Below are 19,466 nucleotides of genomic sequence, written 5' to 3' on the forward strand. Positions count from 1 at the left end.
TCCTCTGTCGTTAGAATTCTCCAGGCAAGAATACTGAAATGGATTGCCATGCCCTCCTCCATGGAATCTTCCCAACCCAGGCATCTAATCCGGGTCTCTTACATCTCCTGCATTGGCAGGCAGGTTCTTTACCACTATGGCCACCCCAGAAGCCCACACATCCTTACAGAGGGGAATTCATGCATAACAATGGTATTATAGGTGAGCTGTTTAAAAATCAACTGAGATTTTAATCTTAACACTGTGAGTCATTATTGATCCCAAATTAAGGAGTTAAATGTAAACATTCAGAAGATCTCCAAAATCAAGTAAGTATAAAATTCATTTCTGGATGAGAAAAGATGTACAAATTTATGAGGTTTAAACCAAGAAAAAAGAAAATATTAGATTTTAAGACATAAAAAAGAAAAACTACATACTTAGAAACATTCACCAACTTACAAGGCAAAATCAAACTAAAAACACATTTTCAACAAAAGCTCAGTATCCTAAATAAAATTCTATCTTCTTCCATCTACCTCACTCATAGTTTCATTGAATGTCACCTATACAGATGATAAAACTGAGGCCTAGAAATGATAAGTAACTGTTTCAAGATCACTCAGGGCAGCAAATGTTAAACCAACTCAGACCTCAGATGGGGATTCTGCCTCTTTTTTGCTGTCTTTATAATGAGAATTTTGGATTAGCGATTATTGACATTGCCTTCCAAATTTAAACCAATGATTTACAGAAACACCATGCTCCATTCCCGAGGTGAGACAGAGGAAAAATACAATCACTAAAATTCGGTTGAAACTGAACTGAATGAAAGGGGGAAAAATCCCTCTTTACAATTATGAGACTTATTAGTATTTTATCTAAATGTAACATCCAGATGTAATTGGCTATGTCTTTTTCAAAAAACATTTTTAGTGCTACAAAACTTTTTTTACAGAATGACTGTAAAAGCAGTTAATTTCTGTATAATTTTCAAAATTACACTTGGGGTCTGGACTAAGTGGATCTTGAGATCAATAAAAAGTCCGGGCCTGTTGCCTCTGAAACATCCTAGAAAGGTGGCCCTTTTAACGTCTGTCATGCTTAGCACTTAGAAGATGACCTGATCCTTTAAAGAAACCTCTCTTTTTTTATTCAGTCTTCAAAGCTTTAAGTGAATTTGTCTGGGTTCATTATACACCTTCTAGCTCCTAACTTCTCCAACACTTGTCAACATTCAGTTCAAACTGCATTCATTTCAATTTGTCTACTCTTTTCCAACTATTTTTCACGAAGTTAAATTGTCCAAATTCTCTTTCTCTTCTTCGGAGGTTTTTAGTACTGCTAACATCTGAGATATACAACATTTTTATGACCCTGTCTCTATTCACATGAGCCATTACCAGGTGGAAATTCCAGGTGGGAAATTTCTCTCAGTTCACATGGCCCAGGATGCCTTCATAAATACTTTCCTGCACAATTACATAAAGGACACAACCCTAGAAGACCTCCACACATGTCAGAACCCTAACGTGTCAAAGAACAAGTAGGCAATTGTGAGCAATTTGACAACCAAGGGCCTTGGCCGTTCATTGGACACAGAGCACGTCAATCCTTGTTTGTCAGCAAATGAGCCCAAAGCTCGTGACGAGGGGTCACATGCCACTGTTAACTGTTCCGGCCCGCCCCTCGACTGTGGCCTGGCTCCACTGCCTGAGGCCCGACTTCCGTCGGACGCTTCCGCCATTGGCCGCCTACCCTCCCGGTCGTGGGGCCTCCTCTGTGGTCCCTTCCGTGACTGCCTCGGTCCATCTCACTTCCCTCAGCCTCCTCTCAGGGCAGCCACTTCGGGTGCCACCACCTGCGCCATTGCCATCGTCACCCGCCCGGCTGAGGTAACTGCCGTCCGCCATGTCTACCACGGGGGATGGAGATCTGACCCATGGCGGGCAGGAAGGCCCAACAGGTGCAGTGGGGGCCCAGGCCGGAGCCCGTGACGGTGTGGACCGCAACTCCGAGCCTCGCAGAGGTGACTCCATGCCTGAGGCTGAGGCAGGTGCAGCTGTGGGGGCTTCAGGAGGCCCGAGGGAGGCGGCCCTGGAGGGCGGGAACGCTGAGGAAGACTCCGACATCAGGCCGGCTGAGGAGGGGGAGGTGGAGGAGCAGGCGCAGGGCGTGAACCGCTTCGTGGTCTCGCGCCACTTCCCCATGAGCGGCTTCAGCCTAACGGTCCTAAATCTGATGCACTCGATGATGAACCGTTTGTCCGACAACCACATCATACTTCCGCCAAATGACGACCGCGTGTTGGTCTGGTACCAGACCAGGCCGCGCTTGTCTGACCACAGCTCAGCCGCCGTGGGCGGGTTATCCGAGGTCCAGGTACCATTGGATGTATCGGGGGAGGGGCCGGCTGAGGAAGCCCCGGATCAGGAGGTGGAGCAGGCTGAGGAAGCCCAGGAGGCGCAGCAGGCGGAGGAAGCCCAGGAGGCTAAGGCACCCGAGGAGGCCTCTTTATGGGAGACGGCCACCAAGGAGTCTGAGGAGCCCAGCTTGCGGGAGATGCCACAGGAGCCTGTCGCCCCTGAGAGTGAGCATTCGAGGGGCGGGGGGGGAGTTGGGAGGGATGGAGACACTGGCATCTGCAGGCCGGATCTGGGGACCAGGGATCCCGAGGAGGGGGCAGGCTCAGACGGGGCGGCGTGCCTCAGGAGGGGAGGCCGGGAGTCAGGGCCTCCTTTAATCGAAGGCCAGAGGGGCCCAGTAGAAGCCCAACCTCATAACGACTTCTTTGGTTTGGGGTGAAAATAAGCTGCCCTCTACCAACCCTGGTAAAGGTCTGAGATGAACAGTGCCAGTTATGAGCCCACAGGTGAAGGTCAGTGGAGGCAGGTGTTCGAGAGGGAGCTTGAGAGGACATGGAAGAGAACAAGCAAATGGCAGACCTCATATTTGGTTCATAGCTTTTAAAAATGTCAAGATTCTTGGAAAGTTGATCCCAAAACATTATGAACTTATACAGGAGCACTTGGTCAAAATGAAATATTTAGGGGATTGAGGAACTCAGGAGCTTCCCCATAGAATTTGTTATTGAGGTGAAGCATATTTTGGCGAAAAAGTTCTGGCCAAAACATCCAGAATGCATCAGACCCAAAGGATTCTGATCCTTGAGCACAAGTAATCAGTAGCACAGGGTGACAGATGTACCAGAAAAAAAGAAATAATGTCATTGTGAAAATGATCAAGCAGCAGCAAATGAGGGCCATGGAAGTGTTGCATCTGCCAGAAGGAAGGCCCCCAGTTACTCTTTGCTTAGTTGCTCTGTCCTCCTGCTTCTCCTAAGGGTAGAGTACTGGATATCTTGCCATTCCTTATGTGTTGGGATGTTTTTTCTGTGAATGTCTGCTCCCAAAGTCCATTATTCCTCTCTAAAGAAACAGCTGAATGCCAGGATGAGAACTCCAAAGAAGAGGCGCAGGGCACCAAAAGTGCGGGGAAAGAAAAGAAGTATAACAGAAAACAAGAAGAACCAGAAAAGGGTCTGGACCCAGCAAAGGACAGGCCCAGAAAGTCCAGGTATCTGTGTATAGCTTTGAAAATAACCCAGCTATTCCCAGGCATTTACCAATTTTGTTTTTGCTTTTTAATTCTCGGAGTAAATTAAGAAAACGTTGGTTTGAAATTAGTTCAACAACTCAAATTTACCTAATGTTTATAGAACATTCCTGTTCCCACTAATATAAAGAGCTTGAAGTGAAATACACTTCATGGCTTCTCATTTGTTCTTATGAGGTCTTTTGTCCTCTATCTGTAAGACTACCAACAATTTGTAAATGTGTCAGTACCTAAGACCAGTATTTCTTTAGAAAACAGTGACTAAAAGCAGCAGCAACTGGGCTGTGCACTAGTTTGACCTTCATTTCTTGACCACAGAAGTGCAGTCTCCTGCACTGAGAAGACACCTTTTTAGAGCCTAACTACTTACGAATAGCAAACAGTTCAGAATTTCAAGTAGGACCACATTTAGTGATTAATAGTGAAATATTTGTTCGGTTGTAGATTTGTGTATTTTATATGACAGTCAAAAGAAACAGTCATAGGATGACTGATATTTATCACTGAGTTGGTAGTGAAGTTATATGTATTGTCTTTTAATGATTAACACTTTCTCCCTCGTTTGCATAGTGATGTGTTTCATAATAACAGCCTCTTTCTCATACGGTAGACATTGAAACCGAGGGTCTGGGAGGGTAAGGGAGTATCGTCTGTGGAGTGAGCACAGGCTTTTAAGGCAGAAAGAGTGATTTTAGTCCCAGACTAGCCTCTCAAAGGAAGGGGGAAAAGAAAAGCATTTATGGTGTTGGGCAAGAGGGAGACAAGGTTGGTAGGATCACATGATTGAAGCCATCAGGTTGTACATGCACCCAGTATCCAGGGTGAAGGTTACAAGAGGAAAATGTGTTTTTCTTCTCTCCTTGTTGAGATACAACCCTCAGATGCAGCAGATATACATAAGGCTGACTGTTTTCTTAGATTTAGAAAGTTTCTGGTGCTGACTGATGCTGTATAATCGTTCATTTTCTCTCATTTCTTCCTGCAGTTTGGAAGACTAGAAAGAAGACAGAGAAAGAAGAAAGGATCCATTGTTCACTATTTTTAGATTTTTCAGAAGCCCATGGGAATATTATTAACATTGATTTCCTTCCCAAAACCATCCCACAAAAAGCAACTGTCTAATAATAATATCTAATAAAAAATCCAATCTCTAATTGGGTTTTATCTTTTACAGATATATTTGACAGCATTTTTTCTAGTTAAAACTAAGTTTTAAAGTAGTAAACTGAAATGTAGGTGGATTTATGTATATAAATAATCCTGATTTAAATCTCTTTAAAAATGAGAAGCCGTTTTACATCATTGGAAGGCATCATCACATTCCACCATTTGATAAGCCTGTTTTAAATTATTTTACTGCAGCCCAAATTTGTATTTAAAACAATTTTTTAAAGAAAGAAATAGGGGTCAAGGCTTTAGATCTGAACTTGTTTACTGTACTAGTCACTAGCCATGTGTGGCTACTGAGCATTGAAAATGTGGCTAATATGAGTTGAAATGTGCTACAAATGTAAAAAATTGTGTAAAGTCTCCTTAATAACTAATTACCCATTGACATGATAATCTAGTATTAAATATAGCATTAAAATTATTTTCTCCAGTTTTTACTGTTTTAAAAATTTATTTAATGAGACACATGGGCTTTCTCTACTTATGGTGAACAGGTTCTCACTGAGGTGGCTTCTCTTGTGGAGCATGAGCTCTAGGGCAAACAGGCTTCAGAGGGGGCACATGGGCTTAGTTGCCCCTCAGCATGTGGGATCTTCCTGTACCAGGGATTGAGCCTATGTCCCCTGCACTGCACGGTGGATTCTTAACCACTAGACCACCAGGGATGCCCTCTTTTTACTTTTTAGATGTGGCTACTAGAACATTTAAAAGTACACAGGACTTGTGTTATATGTGTATTTCATAGTACTGCTGGGTGCTTTTGAAGGAAACCTGAGGGATGGCCCAGCTTGCCTGGAGGCCAGATGGTGCTGCTGAGCCTGAGCCCAGACGCTGATTTGGAGCACTGGTTCTCAAAGTTTGGCCCTTAAAATAGCATTATTAGCATCACCCACGAACTCTTAGGCTCCACTCAAGACCTGTGAATCAGAAACTGGGAGTGGGGCTCAGTAGTCTGTGTTTTAACAAGCCCTCCAGGGGATTCTGATGCAGCCAAGGTTTGAGAAGCGCTGGTTGACAGCCACGGGGAGAAGTTGAGACCCACCTATGGTGACCAGTCTTCGTTCACTGCCTTGGGGCTGCTGGAGGTAAATTGAACAGGACGGTAGGGGCTGGACTGGTGAGGAAATTAGGATTCACAGGGGCTGAGACAGACAGAGGCTGTGGATAGGGGATGGCACCAGAAAAATATCCAGGGACAGAGCTGGTTCCAGACAGTCACAGACATGATACCGGGTATATGAAGTCTAAGAGAAGCTTCACTCAGCAGGAATGGATAGTAGATACATACAAAGTTGCCTGTGAGGATGTATGTATATGCAAGCATACAGAAAGGCATGCAATGGAAAGATAAACCACATTTAGGATGGTGGTTACCTCTTGGGGAAAGAGAAAGACAGCGATCCTATTGGGGAGGGATACATAGTAGGCTTCAACTGTATCTCTAATTTACATTTCTTAAACTGAGTGGTGGTTAAATAGTGTTTATACTAGTATTCTTTATAATTTTGTGCAGATCGGAAATATGTCACAATAAGTAAAAAAGAGAAAAGGGAGAAAGTGGCCTTAATCTTTGAACTCTGTTTAAGGTAATAAAAAGATAAAGTTGTAGATGACCAGAGTGGAGGATCAGAGAAGGGGAAGGGCCTGGGGGTTTGAGACTCGATGGGCTCATTTCTGCATTTACTTCAGGCTTCCTAGGTATCTGAAACATGGTCTAGCTGGAACAAACTTTGTTCCCACGGGCTCGGCTCCTGACCTTCTTGTAGATAACTGATAACACATGTTCTGTGGTGGCATGGCTTCTATTCTAACTGTGTGCACATGCAAATACACACACTACATCCACCTATTCCATCAAAACCAACCCCTGTACTGAACCTTTAAATGGCTGGGACCTTAAGGGTTTTATCTTTCTATCTTTCTTTCTTTCCCAAAGCCCTAGGCAATGAATTTTCCTCTTCGTAGGTATTTAATGTCAATTAAAGTGAAGTAAACTTAGGATCCACACAACTTTTTTTTTTTTTTTTTGGTCACGAGTGTTGACATTTTAAAATGTATTATATTATTTCTTATGGCTAGAACCACATGGTGTGACAGAAGGCAAAGCACTCCCTGTCATTATTATTTCAACTAAAACAGCAGGTCAACTAGTACAATTTCAGGCCCTTCAACCTAGTTCTGATTTGTTAGTATTTCTGTGGTGCTAGTTGTTAAAACAGTATTGCTTCCAGGCCCAGGCAGAGATATCTCTGTCTTGAGCTCTACGCTTTAGAGGGCCACTTTGGTCCTCTTCCAGCCACACCCCTCCCGCCAGGGCCAGGAGCCCAGCCCATGGGAACAAGGGCTGTGTCCCTGCTAGCCCATGCTCCAGGTACCTGGCAGCCCTGAACAGTCCCTAGCCTGCTTCCAGGGCCCGTGTGCTCCTCTTAGACCTGTCCTGGGGAGGGCTGACTGCACTCACTGCTGGGGTGGGTGCTCCCAGGCCCAAGGAGGGGTTGTAGGCCCAGAAGGGGATGCGGCCTGGCCTAGGAGCCAGGGCATGGGCGGGGGAAGGGAAGGAGGGCAGCTCTTCCCACACCATCAGGGCAGAACTTAGAGGAGTCTGAGAATACTAAATCCCAACCTGGCCTTTCAGCTCATTAGGAAGGTACATTTGTCATGGAAGGAGATACAACTTATTTAATGGTTTATCATTTGATTTGAACATTTCAAATATTTTTAGACATGGGGATCCCCAACTGAACTCTTTTTCTGAACCTTGCAAATAGGACAAATGTTTCAGGCAGGCCAGATTAAATATCTGCTCTATCACCCCTTTCCCTTTTTACTCCATGTTACACCTATTCCTGAGCATACTGGGCATCATGCTTCTGAAAATGTTTTTTAACAGGTACTTATTTTTTAGTTGAAGTATAAATGCTTTACAGAATTTTGTTGTTTTCTGTCAGACATCAACATGAACCAGCCATAGGTATATATTTGTCCTCTCCCTCTTGAAACTCCCTCCCATCTGCCTCCCAATCCCACCCCTCAAGGTTGATACAGAGCCCCTGTTTGAGTTCCCAAAGTTATATAGCAAATTGCCAGTGGCTATCTATTTTACTTATGGTAATTAAGTTTCCATGTTACTCTCTCCATACATCGCACCCTCTCCTCCCACCCTCCCATGTCCATAAGTCTCTTCTCTATGTCTGTCTCTCCATTGCTGCCCTGCAAATAAATTCATTGACACCATCTTTCTAGTTTCCATATATATATGTATTTTACTATACAATATTTGTCTCCTTCTGACTTACTACACTGTGTATAATAGGCTCTAGGTTCATCTACCTCTTTAGAACTGACTTAAATGCATTCCCTTTTACGGCTGAGTAGTATTCCATTGTACATATGTACCACAGCTCCTTTATTTCTTCATCTTTTGATGGACATCTATGTTGCTTCCATGTTCTAGCTATTGTAAACAGTACTACAATGAACACTGGGGTACGTGTGTCTTTTTCAATTTTTATTTCCTCAGGGTATATGCCTAGGAGTGGCAATGCTGGGTCGTATGGTGGTTTTATTGCTAGGTTTTTTAAGGAATCTCTATACCGTCTTCCATAGTGGCTGTATCAATTTACAGTCCCACCAACAGTGCAAGAGGGTTTCCTTTTCTCCACACCCTCTCCAGCATTTATTGTTTGTAGACTTTTAATGATGGGCATTCTGACTGGTGTGAGGCAAGTTCTCATTATACTTTTGATTTTCATTTGTCTAATAAAGAGCCTCTTGATGAAAATGAAAAAAGAGAGTAAAAAAGCTGGCCTAAAACTCCACATTGAAAAAACTAAGATCATGGCATCAAGTCCCATCACTTCACGGCAAATAGATAGGGAAAGAATGGAAACAGTGAGAGACTTTATTTTGGGGGGCTCCAAAATCACTGCAGATGGTGACTGCAGACATGACATTAAAAGACGCTCCTTGGAAGAAAAGCTATGACAAACCTAAACAGCATATTAAAAACCAGAGACATTACTTTGCTGACAAAGGTCCCTATAGTCCAAGCCATGGTTTTTCCAGTAGTCATGTATGGATGTGAGAGTTGGCCCATAAAGAAGCTGAGCACTGAGGAATTGATGCTTGGGAACTGTGGTGTTGGAGAACTCTCATTGAGAGCCCTTGCACTGCAAAGAGATCCAATCAATCAATCCCAAAGGAACAAAGTCCTAAATACTCATCAGAAGGGCTGAGGCTGAAGCTGAAGCTCCAATACTTTGGCTGCCTGATGCAAAGAACTGAGTCCTTAGAAAAGACCCTGAGGAGAAGGGGACAACAGAGGATGAGATGGTTGGATGGCATCAACAACTTGATGAGCATGAGTTTGAGCAAGTCCTGGAATTGGTGCTGGACAGGGAAGCCTGGCATGCTGCAGTCCACGGAGTCACAAAGAATCGAACACGACTCAGTGAGTGAGCCAAATAATGAGTGATGTTGAGCATCTTTTCATGTGTTTGTTAGCCATGTATAAGTCTTCTTTGGAGAAATACCTGTTTAGGTCTTTTTCCCACTTTTTAATTGGATTATTTGTTTTTCTGGTATTGTATGAGCTATTTATATATTTGGAAATTAGTCCTTTCTCAGTGGTTTCATTTGCTATTATTGTCTCCCATTCTGAGGGTTGACTTTTTACCTTGGTTATAGTTTCCTTTGCTGTGCAAAAACTTTTAACTAGGTTCCAGTTGTTAACTTTGTTTTTATTTCCATTACTGTACGATCTTGCTTTGATTTCTATCATCGAGTGTTCTATGTTTTCCTCTAAGAGTTTTATAGTTGCAGGCCTTACATTTAGGTCTTTAATATATTTTGAGTTTACCTTTGTGTATGGTGTTAGGAAATGCTCTAATTTCATTCTTTTACACGTAACTATCCAGTTTTCCCAGCACCACTTATTGAAGAGGCTATCTTTGCTCCATTGTATATTCTTGGCTCCTCTGTCAAAAAGAAGGTACCCATAAGTGCGGGGGTTATTTCTGGGCTCTCTATTTTGTTCCATTGTCTGTATCTATGTTTTTGTGCCAGTACCATACTGTTTTGATGACTGTAGCTTTGTGGTGTAATCTGAAGTCAGGAAGGCTGATTCCTCCAGCTCCATGCTTCTTTCTCAAGACTCCTTTGGCTATTTGGGGTCTTTTGTTTCTTCATATGAATTGTGAAAAAAATTCTAGTTCTGTGGGGAAAAGCCATTGGTATTTTCATAGGGATTGCATTCAATCTGTAGATTGCATTTGGTAGCATTGTCATTTTCACAATAATGATTCCTCCAACCCAGGAACATGGACTATTTCTCCATCTGTTCATGTCATCTTTGCTTTCTTTCATCAGTGTCTTATAATTTTCTGTTATAAAGTTCTTTTGTCCCCTTATATAGGTTTATTCCTAGATATTTTATGCTTTTTGATGCGATGGTGAATGGGACTGTTTCCTTAATTTCTCTTTCTGATTTCTCATTGTTAGTATATAGGAATGTAAGTGATTTCTGTGTATTGATTTTGTATCCCACTACTTTGCTAAATTCACTGATTAGCTCTAGTAATTTTCTGATACTATCTTTAGGGTTCTCTGTGTAGAGTATCATGTCAACTGCAATCAGTGAGGCTTTACTTCTTCTTTTCCCATCTGGATTCCTTTTATTTCTTTTTCTTCTCTGATTGGCATAACCAGGACTTCAAAACTATGTTGCATGATAGGAGAGTGAGCACCCTTGTCTTGTTCCTGATCTTAGAGGGAATGCTTTCACTTTTTCCCCATTGAGAACGTTTGCTGTGGGCTTGTCATATATGGACTTTTCTATGTTGAGATAGCTTCCTTCTATGCTCATTTTTTGCAGTGTTAATCACAAATGGGTCCTGAATTTTGTCAAACACTTTTTCTGCATCTATTATATGGTTTTTTTCTTTCAATTTGTTAATATGCTTTATCACACTGGTTTGCATATATTGAAGAATTCTTGCATCCCTGGAATAAACTCAACTTGATCATGGTGTATGACCTGGTTAATGTGTTATTGAATTCTGTTTGGTAGAATTTTGTTGAGAATTTTTGCATCTATGTTCATCAGTGATACTGGCCTGAAATTCCAAAAATGCCTCATTCTAATAGCCCACCTTTCTATAGTACTTGGATCTAGTCCCTAGTCCAGACTGGAGTAGAAATACAAACCATCTTGCCCCTCTACTGCACTACCCTCCTACTGCTCACTCTCTTTGCTTCCTAGGTGTTTATATACAAAACTTCAATACCACCTCTTCCCCATACAAATACCCACCTGGAAGCCATCAGCTTGCTCAGGCACACCTAAGCGGAGGCCCTTTATGCCCTGCACCACCTCTTAAGAACATTTCATTTCTCTGAAAACCTTCAGGTCTGAATTGTCAATATCCTATTTGATTGCCTTCCCCATGACAGACTACAGAACAGGTTCTGTTGTATTTGTTTTCATATGCAAAGATCAAACAAGTTACAAACAAGCGGAATGCTTTGAAGAATGTTTCTCTGGGCATGAAAAAATAAATTGTGTTTAAAAACAGAGGTGTTAACTGTGGGGAAACTTAATAATGGTGAGTTCCAGAAAAAGAATGACCTAATAGAAGTTCACTCTGAGAAGAGAGAAGGTATAACAGCTAATCTACCAGAATTACCTGGGTAAAGGGCATCCACCTAAATGAAATTTCATGAAGAAAATACAAAGGAAATAAAATCCACTTAATCAAGAACCTAGCATTATCAAAAAGGTAAAGATACAGATGTTTTATAGAGAAAGTACAAAAATCCAGCACATGATTGTGTGGTATTGACAGGGTAACAAGCAGGAAGGCCAGGGGTCTCCAAACAGAGGCAACAGGCTGCAAGTGTCAGACATATTTCTCTCTCTCAAACAGCAGGAGGAAACAAACTGGTGATATTTTTTTCCTTCCCTCTACAAATTTAAAAGGAGGTTCTCTTGAAATTCTGTGTTGCCATAATGACACCTGGTTTCACCTGAAGTTAACTATTCTCAAACCTTGAGTTAACCAATGTATTTGTCTTATGGAAATGTTTGTCTTAAGCTATGTTAATGTAATATGCATTTACCCCAGACTCTGTCTTCAAGTCAGTTCCACCTAATGGCTCAGAACCTACTTGACAAACCAGTATGTTACACTCAGATGTTGTTTGCCTAATCTATGTAAACGAAACTATTTGTAGGGTAATCTGCCCTTCTGCAAGATTCAAGTCAATCGTTTCATGGCCCGGGATGAATCATCTGGTGCCAAGATTATCCCAAAATGCATCTTATGAATGAGGGGCCTGGTGCCATTCTGAGTTTTAAGACATTCCTTTCTTTGATTAACAGACTGCTAATGGCCACCCACTCCAGTATTCTTGCCTGGAAAATCCCATGGATGGAGGAGCCAGGTAGGCTGCAGTCCATGGGGTTGCACAGAGTCAGACACAACTGAAGTGACTTAACAGCAGGGACTATATAACATCCAGCTGAAGACTAGCAGGGGGTAGTCTTTCTGCCCCCTTCTGATGCCTACGTCAGAAGCTTTCTCTATCTCCTTTATACTTTAATAAAACTTTGTTACACAAAAGCTCTGAGCGATCAAGCCTCGTTTCTGGCCCAGGATTGAATTCTTCTCCTCCGGAGGCCAAGAAACCCGGTTTTCGTTCAGCAACAACCTTTCAGTATCACGTTATACCATCACCCGGAAAACCAAGGACCCATTGGTTTTCCTAAACCATTACACTCAGAATTGAAAAAGTACAGTTATGTCTAGTCCTGCATTTCTGTTTAAGCAAAGTAGCCCCAAGGTATCAGAGGCAGAAACAGTGAAAGGTATACTAAGACTCTTCTGGGCTTCCCAAGAAAATGAAGTAGGCACTTCACAGGAATCCAAAGGGAGATCACAGTATTTGATGTGTTTCGGGGATGGAATTAAAGGGGAAGGACTTAGGAAATTTTAACCAACTTCCAGTAAACCTAGGGGAAAATAGGGTGGTAGGTGCCTTGGAGAACCAGCCAATTAACCAACTGACTCTTAGGGCAAATGATTCTACATCTTTATTCCTTTGACTAAAGTTCTTAATGGAGGCAATGCTACAAATTGTAGACTGTGAGGCAAGATAGGAAGGAAGGAGTCAAAACTTGCTGGGCTACTTGTCCCCATCCCTCATAGCTAACCATCCCTCCATTCTGACTCCTCTCCTTTTCCACTCCCCATTTTGAACTTCTCTCTTCTCTGTGGTTGAGGGTGACTGGTTCATGGGGGATGTGGGGGCTGTCCAGCCTAGTAACTTTTGATGAATGGGGTTAGGAAAGTGTGTGTGTGTGTGTGTCTGTGTGTGTGTGTGTGTGTGTGTGTGTGTGTGTGCTCAGTCATGTCAGACTCTTTGCAACCCCATGGGCTGTAGCCCACCAGCCTCCTCTGTCCATGGGAGTTCCCAGGCAAGAATACTGGAGTGGGTTGCCATTTCCTTCTCCAGAGGACATTCTGGACCCAGGAATTGAACCTGCATCTCTTGCAAATCCTGCACTGGCAGGCAGTCTTTACCACTATGCCACAGGGTGGGGGTGAGGGCATATAGCCTTGCTTTGGGCTAAAACCTTTGAAGCAGAAGCTCCTGAGTGGAAGGCACTAAAAGTTTGGGTACATGGCGTTCTCCACCTCAATGCTGGAGTGAGAGGGGAAGACAGCTCTCCACTGGCCCCAGACTTTCTTCACTGTGGTAAGCTTGTTGTCTCCCTGATTGGAAGTATGGCTTTTGGCATCTGTAGAATTTTTAATTTCAGCAAGGTCTTAAGACCTTCAACAATAGGATATGTAGGATGTGCAATACATTTCTGGGCAATCAAAGACAGGGTCACAGTGAAATTGGGGCAAGATGCCAAACACTAATGACTAACCAGAGGAGTAAATAATCCACAAGAAATGTTCTGTCTCATAGGGAGGTGCTTACTGTTGCCAGGCCTGGAACAGATTGACATGGGGCATGTGTAAAGAGTGTTCCATATAAGTGTTCTATCACTTACAATTAGTACAAGAAGTGTACAATTACCCAATTCACAGGCGTTAGGGTCCCCCAGGGACACAGGGAAGGTGATTTAAGGGGTAGTGAACTGATTGGGAAACTAGGCTTTACAAAGCATGGAGTAGCAATGAAAAATTGAGACATTTAACGAAGCACGCAGTCCACAATCTTTGGACTAAATCATCAGACTTTTACATTAGAGACACTTTTCCCTTGTCAAGGAAAATAACCTCTTAATAACTCCAAGAAAACATTTTTGCATCCTCTTTTCTAAAGCACATTGTCCCAGGATAACTGCTTTATAAGTAAATCTGCAACAATGTATCCAGCATCACAGCCCTTTCCAAGAAGCAAAAATCTCATAGGCAATGGAGAGGATTCAAAACAAGATAGGAAAGCCATATGTAGACAGCCAAGACCTAGGCATGTTAAGACCACAACTGTTAAATGGTAATAGTTATCCCAAATAGACAAAACAAGTCTCATCAAACTTAAGACAACTGAAATTTTATCAAGAATCTTTTTGCATTGAAATGTTATAAAACTAGGAATCAAAAATAGGAAGAAGATTGGAAAATTCACAAATACAGGGAAACTAAATAGTGCACTCCTCAACACCTAATGGGTCAAAGAAATCAAAGGGAAATAAAAACAATGTATTGAAACAAATAAGAATAGAAACAACATAATTTATGCATCAAAAACATTTTAAAGAAGAAAGTTTATAGTAATAAGTGCCTACATTAATTTTAGAAAAAGAGCTCAAACAACCACACATTATACCTCAATGAACTAGAAAAAAATGAGCCCAAAGTTAAGAGAAACATGGAAATAAAATTTGTAAATAAATGAAATAGAGAACATGAAAACAGAAAAAAGATCAATGAAACTAAAAGTTGGTTCTTTGAAAAGACAATCAAAATTGAAAAACTAATAGTTAGAACTAGTCATGAAAAGTAAGAGAAGATGCAAAATTATAAATGAGAAGGAACCATTATAAATGATACCACACAAATACAAAGGATTTTAAGGGATAACTATGAACAATTACCAGAGAAGGCGATGGCACCCCACTCCAGGACTCTTGCCTGGAAAATCCCATGGATGGAGGAGCCTGGTGGGCTGCCATCTATGGGGTCGCACAGAGTCGGACATGACTGAAGTGACTGAGCAGCAGCAGCATGAACAATTACACACCAACAAATCAGATAATCTACAAGAAATGGATAAATTACTGGAATCATACAACCTACCAAGACTGAATCATGAAGATACTGAAAATCTGAACAGAAGAGTAACAAATAAGGAGACTGAATTGGTAATCAAAAAACTCCCAACACATAAAATTCCAAGGCCAGATGGCTTCCCTGGTGAATTTTACCAAACATTTAAAGAATGAATGCCAATCCTTCTCAACTACCAAAAATTCAAAGAGGTGGGAACACTCCCAGACTTATTGTATGAGACCAGCATTACTCTGATACCAAAACCAGATGAGGATATTATAAGAAATTATGAACCAATATTCCTAATAAAGGTAGATGCAAAATTTCTCAACAAAACACTATCAAATTGAATTCTATAGCACACAATCAGGAGGGATTTAACCCTGGGATGCAAGGAAGGTTCAAATTATACAAATCAGTAAATGTCACATTAATAGAATGAAAGATAAAATCATATGATCATCTCAACAAGTGGCAAAAAAAAGGATTTGACAAAACAACATCCTTTCACGATAAAAAAAAAAAAAATCTCAGCAAATTAGGTTGGAAGGCACATACTTCAACATAATAATGGCCACCTGCATAAGCCCACAGCTAACATCATCCTCAATGCAGAAAAATTGAAAGCTTTTCCTCTAAGAACAGAAACAAGATAAGGGTGCCCACTTTCACCACTCCTATTCAGGATTGTACTCAAGTCTCAGAGAAAGTAGGCAAGAAAAATAAAAGACATCAAAATCAGAAAGGATGAAGTTAAATTGTCTGTTTGCAGATGACATGATCTTATATACAGAAAACCTAAAGACTGCATTAAAAAATTTTAAACTCAGTGAATTTGGTAAATTTGCAAGACCTACGATCAACATACAAAAGTCAGTTGCATTTCTATACACTAAGGACAAAGTATCTGAAAAAGAAATAATGAAAATAATCTCATTTACAATACACCAAACACAGTAAAATACTTAGAAATACATTTAACCAAGGAGGTCAAAAGATCTATACACCAAAACAATAAGACACTGAGGACAGAAATTGAAGAAGACAGAAAGGGAAAGATATCCCCATTTCCTGTATAAAAAGAATATTGTTAAAAAGTCCATACTACCCAAAGCCAATTACACATTCAATGCAATTCCTATCAAAATTCCAATGACATCTTTTGACAGAATATAAAAAGCAATCTACAATTTGTGTGGAACCACAAAAGACTCCAAATACCCAAACAATCCTGAGAATGAACAACAAAGCTGGAGAGATCACACTTTCTTTTTTGTTTAGTTTTTTTTTTTTTTAAACTTTACAATATTGTATTAGTTTTGCCAAATATCGAAATGAATCCGCCACAGGTATACATTTGTTCCCTATCCTGAACCCTCCTCCCTCCTCCCTCCCCATTCCATCCCTCTGGGTTGTCCCAGTGCACCAGCCCCAAGCATCCAGTATCGTGCATTGAACCTGGACTGGCAACTCATTTCATACATGATATTATACATGTTTCAATGCCATTCTCCCAAATCTTCCTACCCTCTCCCTCTGCAACAGAGTCCATAAGACTGTTCTATACATCAGTGTCTCTTTTGCTGTCTCATATACAGGGTTATTGTTACCATATTTCTAAATTCCATATACATGTGTTAGTATACTGTATTGGTGTTTTTCTTTCTGGCTTACTTCACTCTGTATAATAGGCTCCAGTTTCATCCACCATCTCAAACTATATTACAAAGTATAGTATTTGAAACAGCATGGAAAAATGGAACAGAATCAAGACCTGAGAAATAAGCCCATGCATAACTGGTCAACTAATATTTCACAAGGGAGCCAAGAATATTTAGCGGGAAAAGACTCTTCAATAAATGGTATTGGGTAAAATGAGTTATCCCCATGAGAAGAATAAAACTGGACTCCTATCTTATAGCACTCACAAAAATTCACTTGAAATGGGTTAAAGACTTAAATTTAAGACCTGAAACCATAAAACTCCTGGAAGAAAACACAGCTTTCTATGACAAGCTCCTTGACCTAGGTTTTGGCATAAAACTGTTGGGATATGACACAAAAAGTACAGGCAGCAAATGCAAAAATAGACAAGTAAGACTACATCAAATAAAAAAGCTGATGCACAGCCAAGGAAGAAACAAAATGAAAAGGCAATCTATGGAGCCGGAGAAAATATTTTCAAATCATCTATCTGAGAAATGGTTAATATAGGAACTCATTCAATACTGTTCAAAAGACTATTATCAAAAAGACAAAACAAGTGTTGGCAAGGATATTAAAGGTGGTTCCCACAATGTTGGTGGGAATGTAACTTGGTACAGGCACTATGTAAAAGTGCATGAGGTTTCCTCCAAAATATTAAAATAAAACCATATGATCCAGAAATCCCACTTCTGGACATATACCCAAAGAAAATTTAATAACTACCTGAAAGAAATATCTTCATCCCCTTGTTTATTGCAACATTATTCACAATAGCCAAGACATGGAAACAATCAAAGTGCCTGTGCACGAATGGATAAAGAAAATGTGTGTGTAAATGTATACATATATACACAATGAAACATTCGTCATAAAAAAGGGGAAGTCCTGAATGTCATGACAACATGGAAAAACCATGAAGGCATTATGCTAAGTGAAATAAGTCAGAGAAAGACAGATACTGTACGATCTCACTTATATGTGGATCTAAAAACAAGCCAAACTCACAGAAACAGAGAGTAGAATGGTGGTTGCCAGGGGCAACAGGGACAGGAAAGGAGGAGATGTTGTTCAAAGGATACAAACTTCCAGCTATAAGATGAACAAGTTCAGGAGATCTAATATTAAGTATGGTGACTATAGTTAACAATACTATGTTGTATCCTTGAAAGTTGCTAAGAGAGCGGATCTTAAATATTCTCACACCAACCACCAACACAGAAAAGGTAACTGAATGCATGTGTGCCCAGTCGTGTCCAACTCTTTCTGACCTCATGGACTGTAGCCCACCAGGCCCCTCCGTCCATGGGATTCTCCAGGCAAGAAGGCTGGAGTGGGTTGCCATTTTCACTTCCAGGGGATTTTCCCAACCCAGGAATTGAACCTGAATCTCCTACACAGCGCCCACATCTCCTGCACTACAGGCAGATTCTTTACCACTGAACCACCAGGGCAGTTTGAACATAGGTGTGCAGTAATATTTTCTAGTTTCTCTGGGATGGCTGACGAAGGCTGGTCTCTACCTTTCAGAGACCCTAGGTCATGCTCATTACTTTGTGGCCAGTTAGTTAACCTGCCCCTGTCAAATGTCCCTGGAGCTAGACAGACAAGCAGACCTATATATCTCAAACTCAGATTAGAAGTCACAGACATCTGGACTTTCCTGGTGGCTGGTTAAGAATCCTCCTGCCAGTGCAGGGTCCACGGGTTCCATTCCTACTCCGAAAAGGTTCCACATGTCAAGGAGCAATGAAGCCCATGGGCCACAACGACTGAACCTGCACTCCAGAGCCCATGCTCTGCAGCAAGAAAAGCCACTGCTCACCCAACTAGAGAAAGCCCAAGCACAGCAATGAAGCCTCAGCACAGCCAAAAAAACACACACACACACAAAAGAAGTCAGAGCTTCTCCATTCACTCACATGACCTTAGGAAAACCAGTTAGCTGCTCTGGGCCTCAACTTCCCCATCTGAAAAAAATGGGCTTGGACAAAAATCTCACTCCCACCTATTCTACATTCTTAGAGTGCTAAGAATGCACAGCCAGACATCCAAAGAGAGGAAAGGGATTACTCAATAAATGATGCCAGAGTTTAGCCATTTACAAGAAAAGGAAAGTCATCCAAGATCCAAACTTCATAACACATGTCAAAATAACTCCAGAGGGATAAGGGTATACAAGATAAAAAATCACAAGGAAAATAAGAAAATATATCCTTGAATAGCCTTATGAACAGGTGGTAAAGAATTTTTTAATTCAAAGAATATGAAGGAAACAGAAAAGGAAAACATTGGGAAACTTTCTACATCAGAAAAGAAAACCAATATTCTTAGAAATGTAAGCAAACAGAAGAGGCACCTGTAAAATGAGAAAACCACAGCAAAAAGAACAAAGCTTTATGTCCTACCCTCCACCTGATAGCATCTTCGTCTCTCAGTGCTCCACACAGGAAAGGCAGGGCCTAAACCCGACCCAGGAACCAGAGGGAAGCTGTGGAAGCTCACGGACCTGAGAACCACGTGACAGCACCACACCAAACCAGAGGGCTGTTACTAAAAGCCTGAGTAAATACCCAATAGCAGCCACCTGCAAACTGAACCCAGGGTAGGAATGACCGAGGCTCTTACCTAATTTTGTAGATGAGAAAACGCAGGCCCAGAACAGCTAAATCAGATTGCAAAGTCATAACACCTGGTAAGCGTTAATGCCAATTC

The 19,466-nt window shown here is 41.4% G+C and overlaps 1 protein-coding gene across 1 annotated transcript; it reads left to right on the top strand.

Annotated features, from left to right (window-relative positions):
* The first annotated feature begins 1,890 nt into the window (after positions 1 to 1,890).
* On the top strand, positions 1,891 to 4,592 carry LOC113888207 (cancer/testis antigen 47A-like). The gene is made up of 3 exons (XM_027535487.1): positions 1,891 to 2,569; positions 3,414 to 3,555; positions 4,580 to 4,592. Exons 1-3 carry the CDS (start codon positions 1,891 to 1,893, stop codon positions 4,590 to 4,592), a joined length of 834 nt encoding a protein of 277 aa, XP_027391288.1.
* Positions 4,593 to 19,466: the final 14,874 nt, after the last annotated feature.

This window comes from Bos indicus x Bos taurus, chromosome X, assembly GCF_003369695.1.
Source record: "Bos indicus x Bos taurus breed Angus x Brahman F1 hybrid chromosome X, Bos_hybrid_MaternalHap_v2.0, whole genome shotgun sequence".
NCBI classification, from domain to species: Eukaryota; Metazoa; Chordata; class Mammalia; order Artiodactyla; family Bovidae; genus Bos; species Bos indicus x Bos taurus.

Coding starts and splice junctions, on each gene's coding strand:
- LOC113888207 (XM_027535487.1), top strand. CDS start 1,891: ATGTCTACCACGGGGGATGGAGATCTGACCCATGGCGGGCAGGAAGGC. Junction 2,570..3,413: donor GGAGCCTGTCGCCCCTGAGA/GTGAGCATTCGA, acceptor TCCTCTCTAAAG/AAACAGCTGAATGCCAGGAT.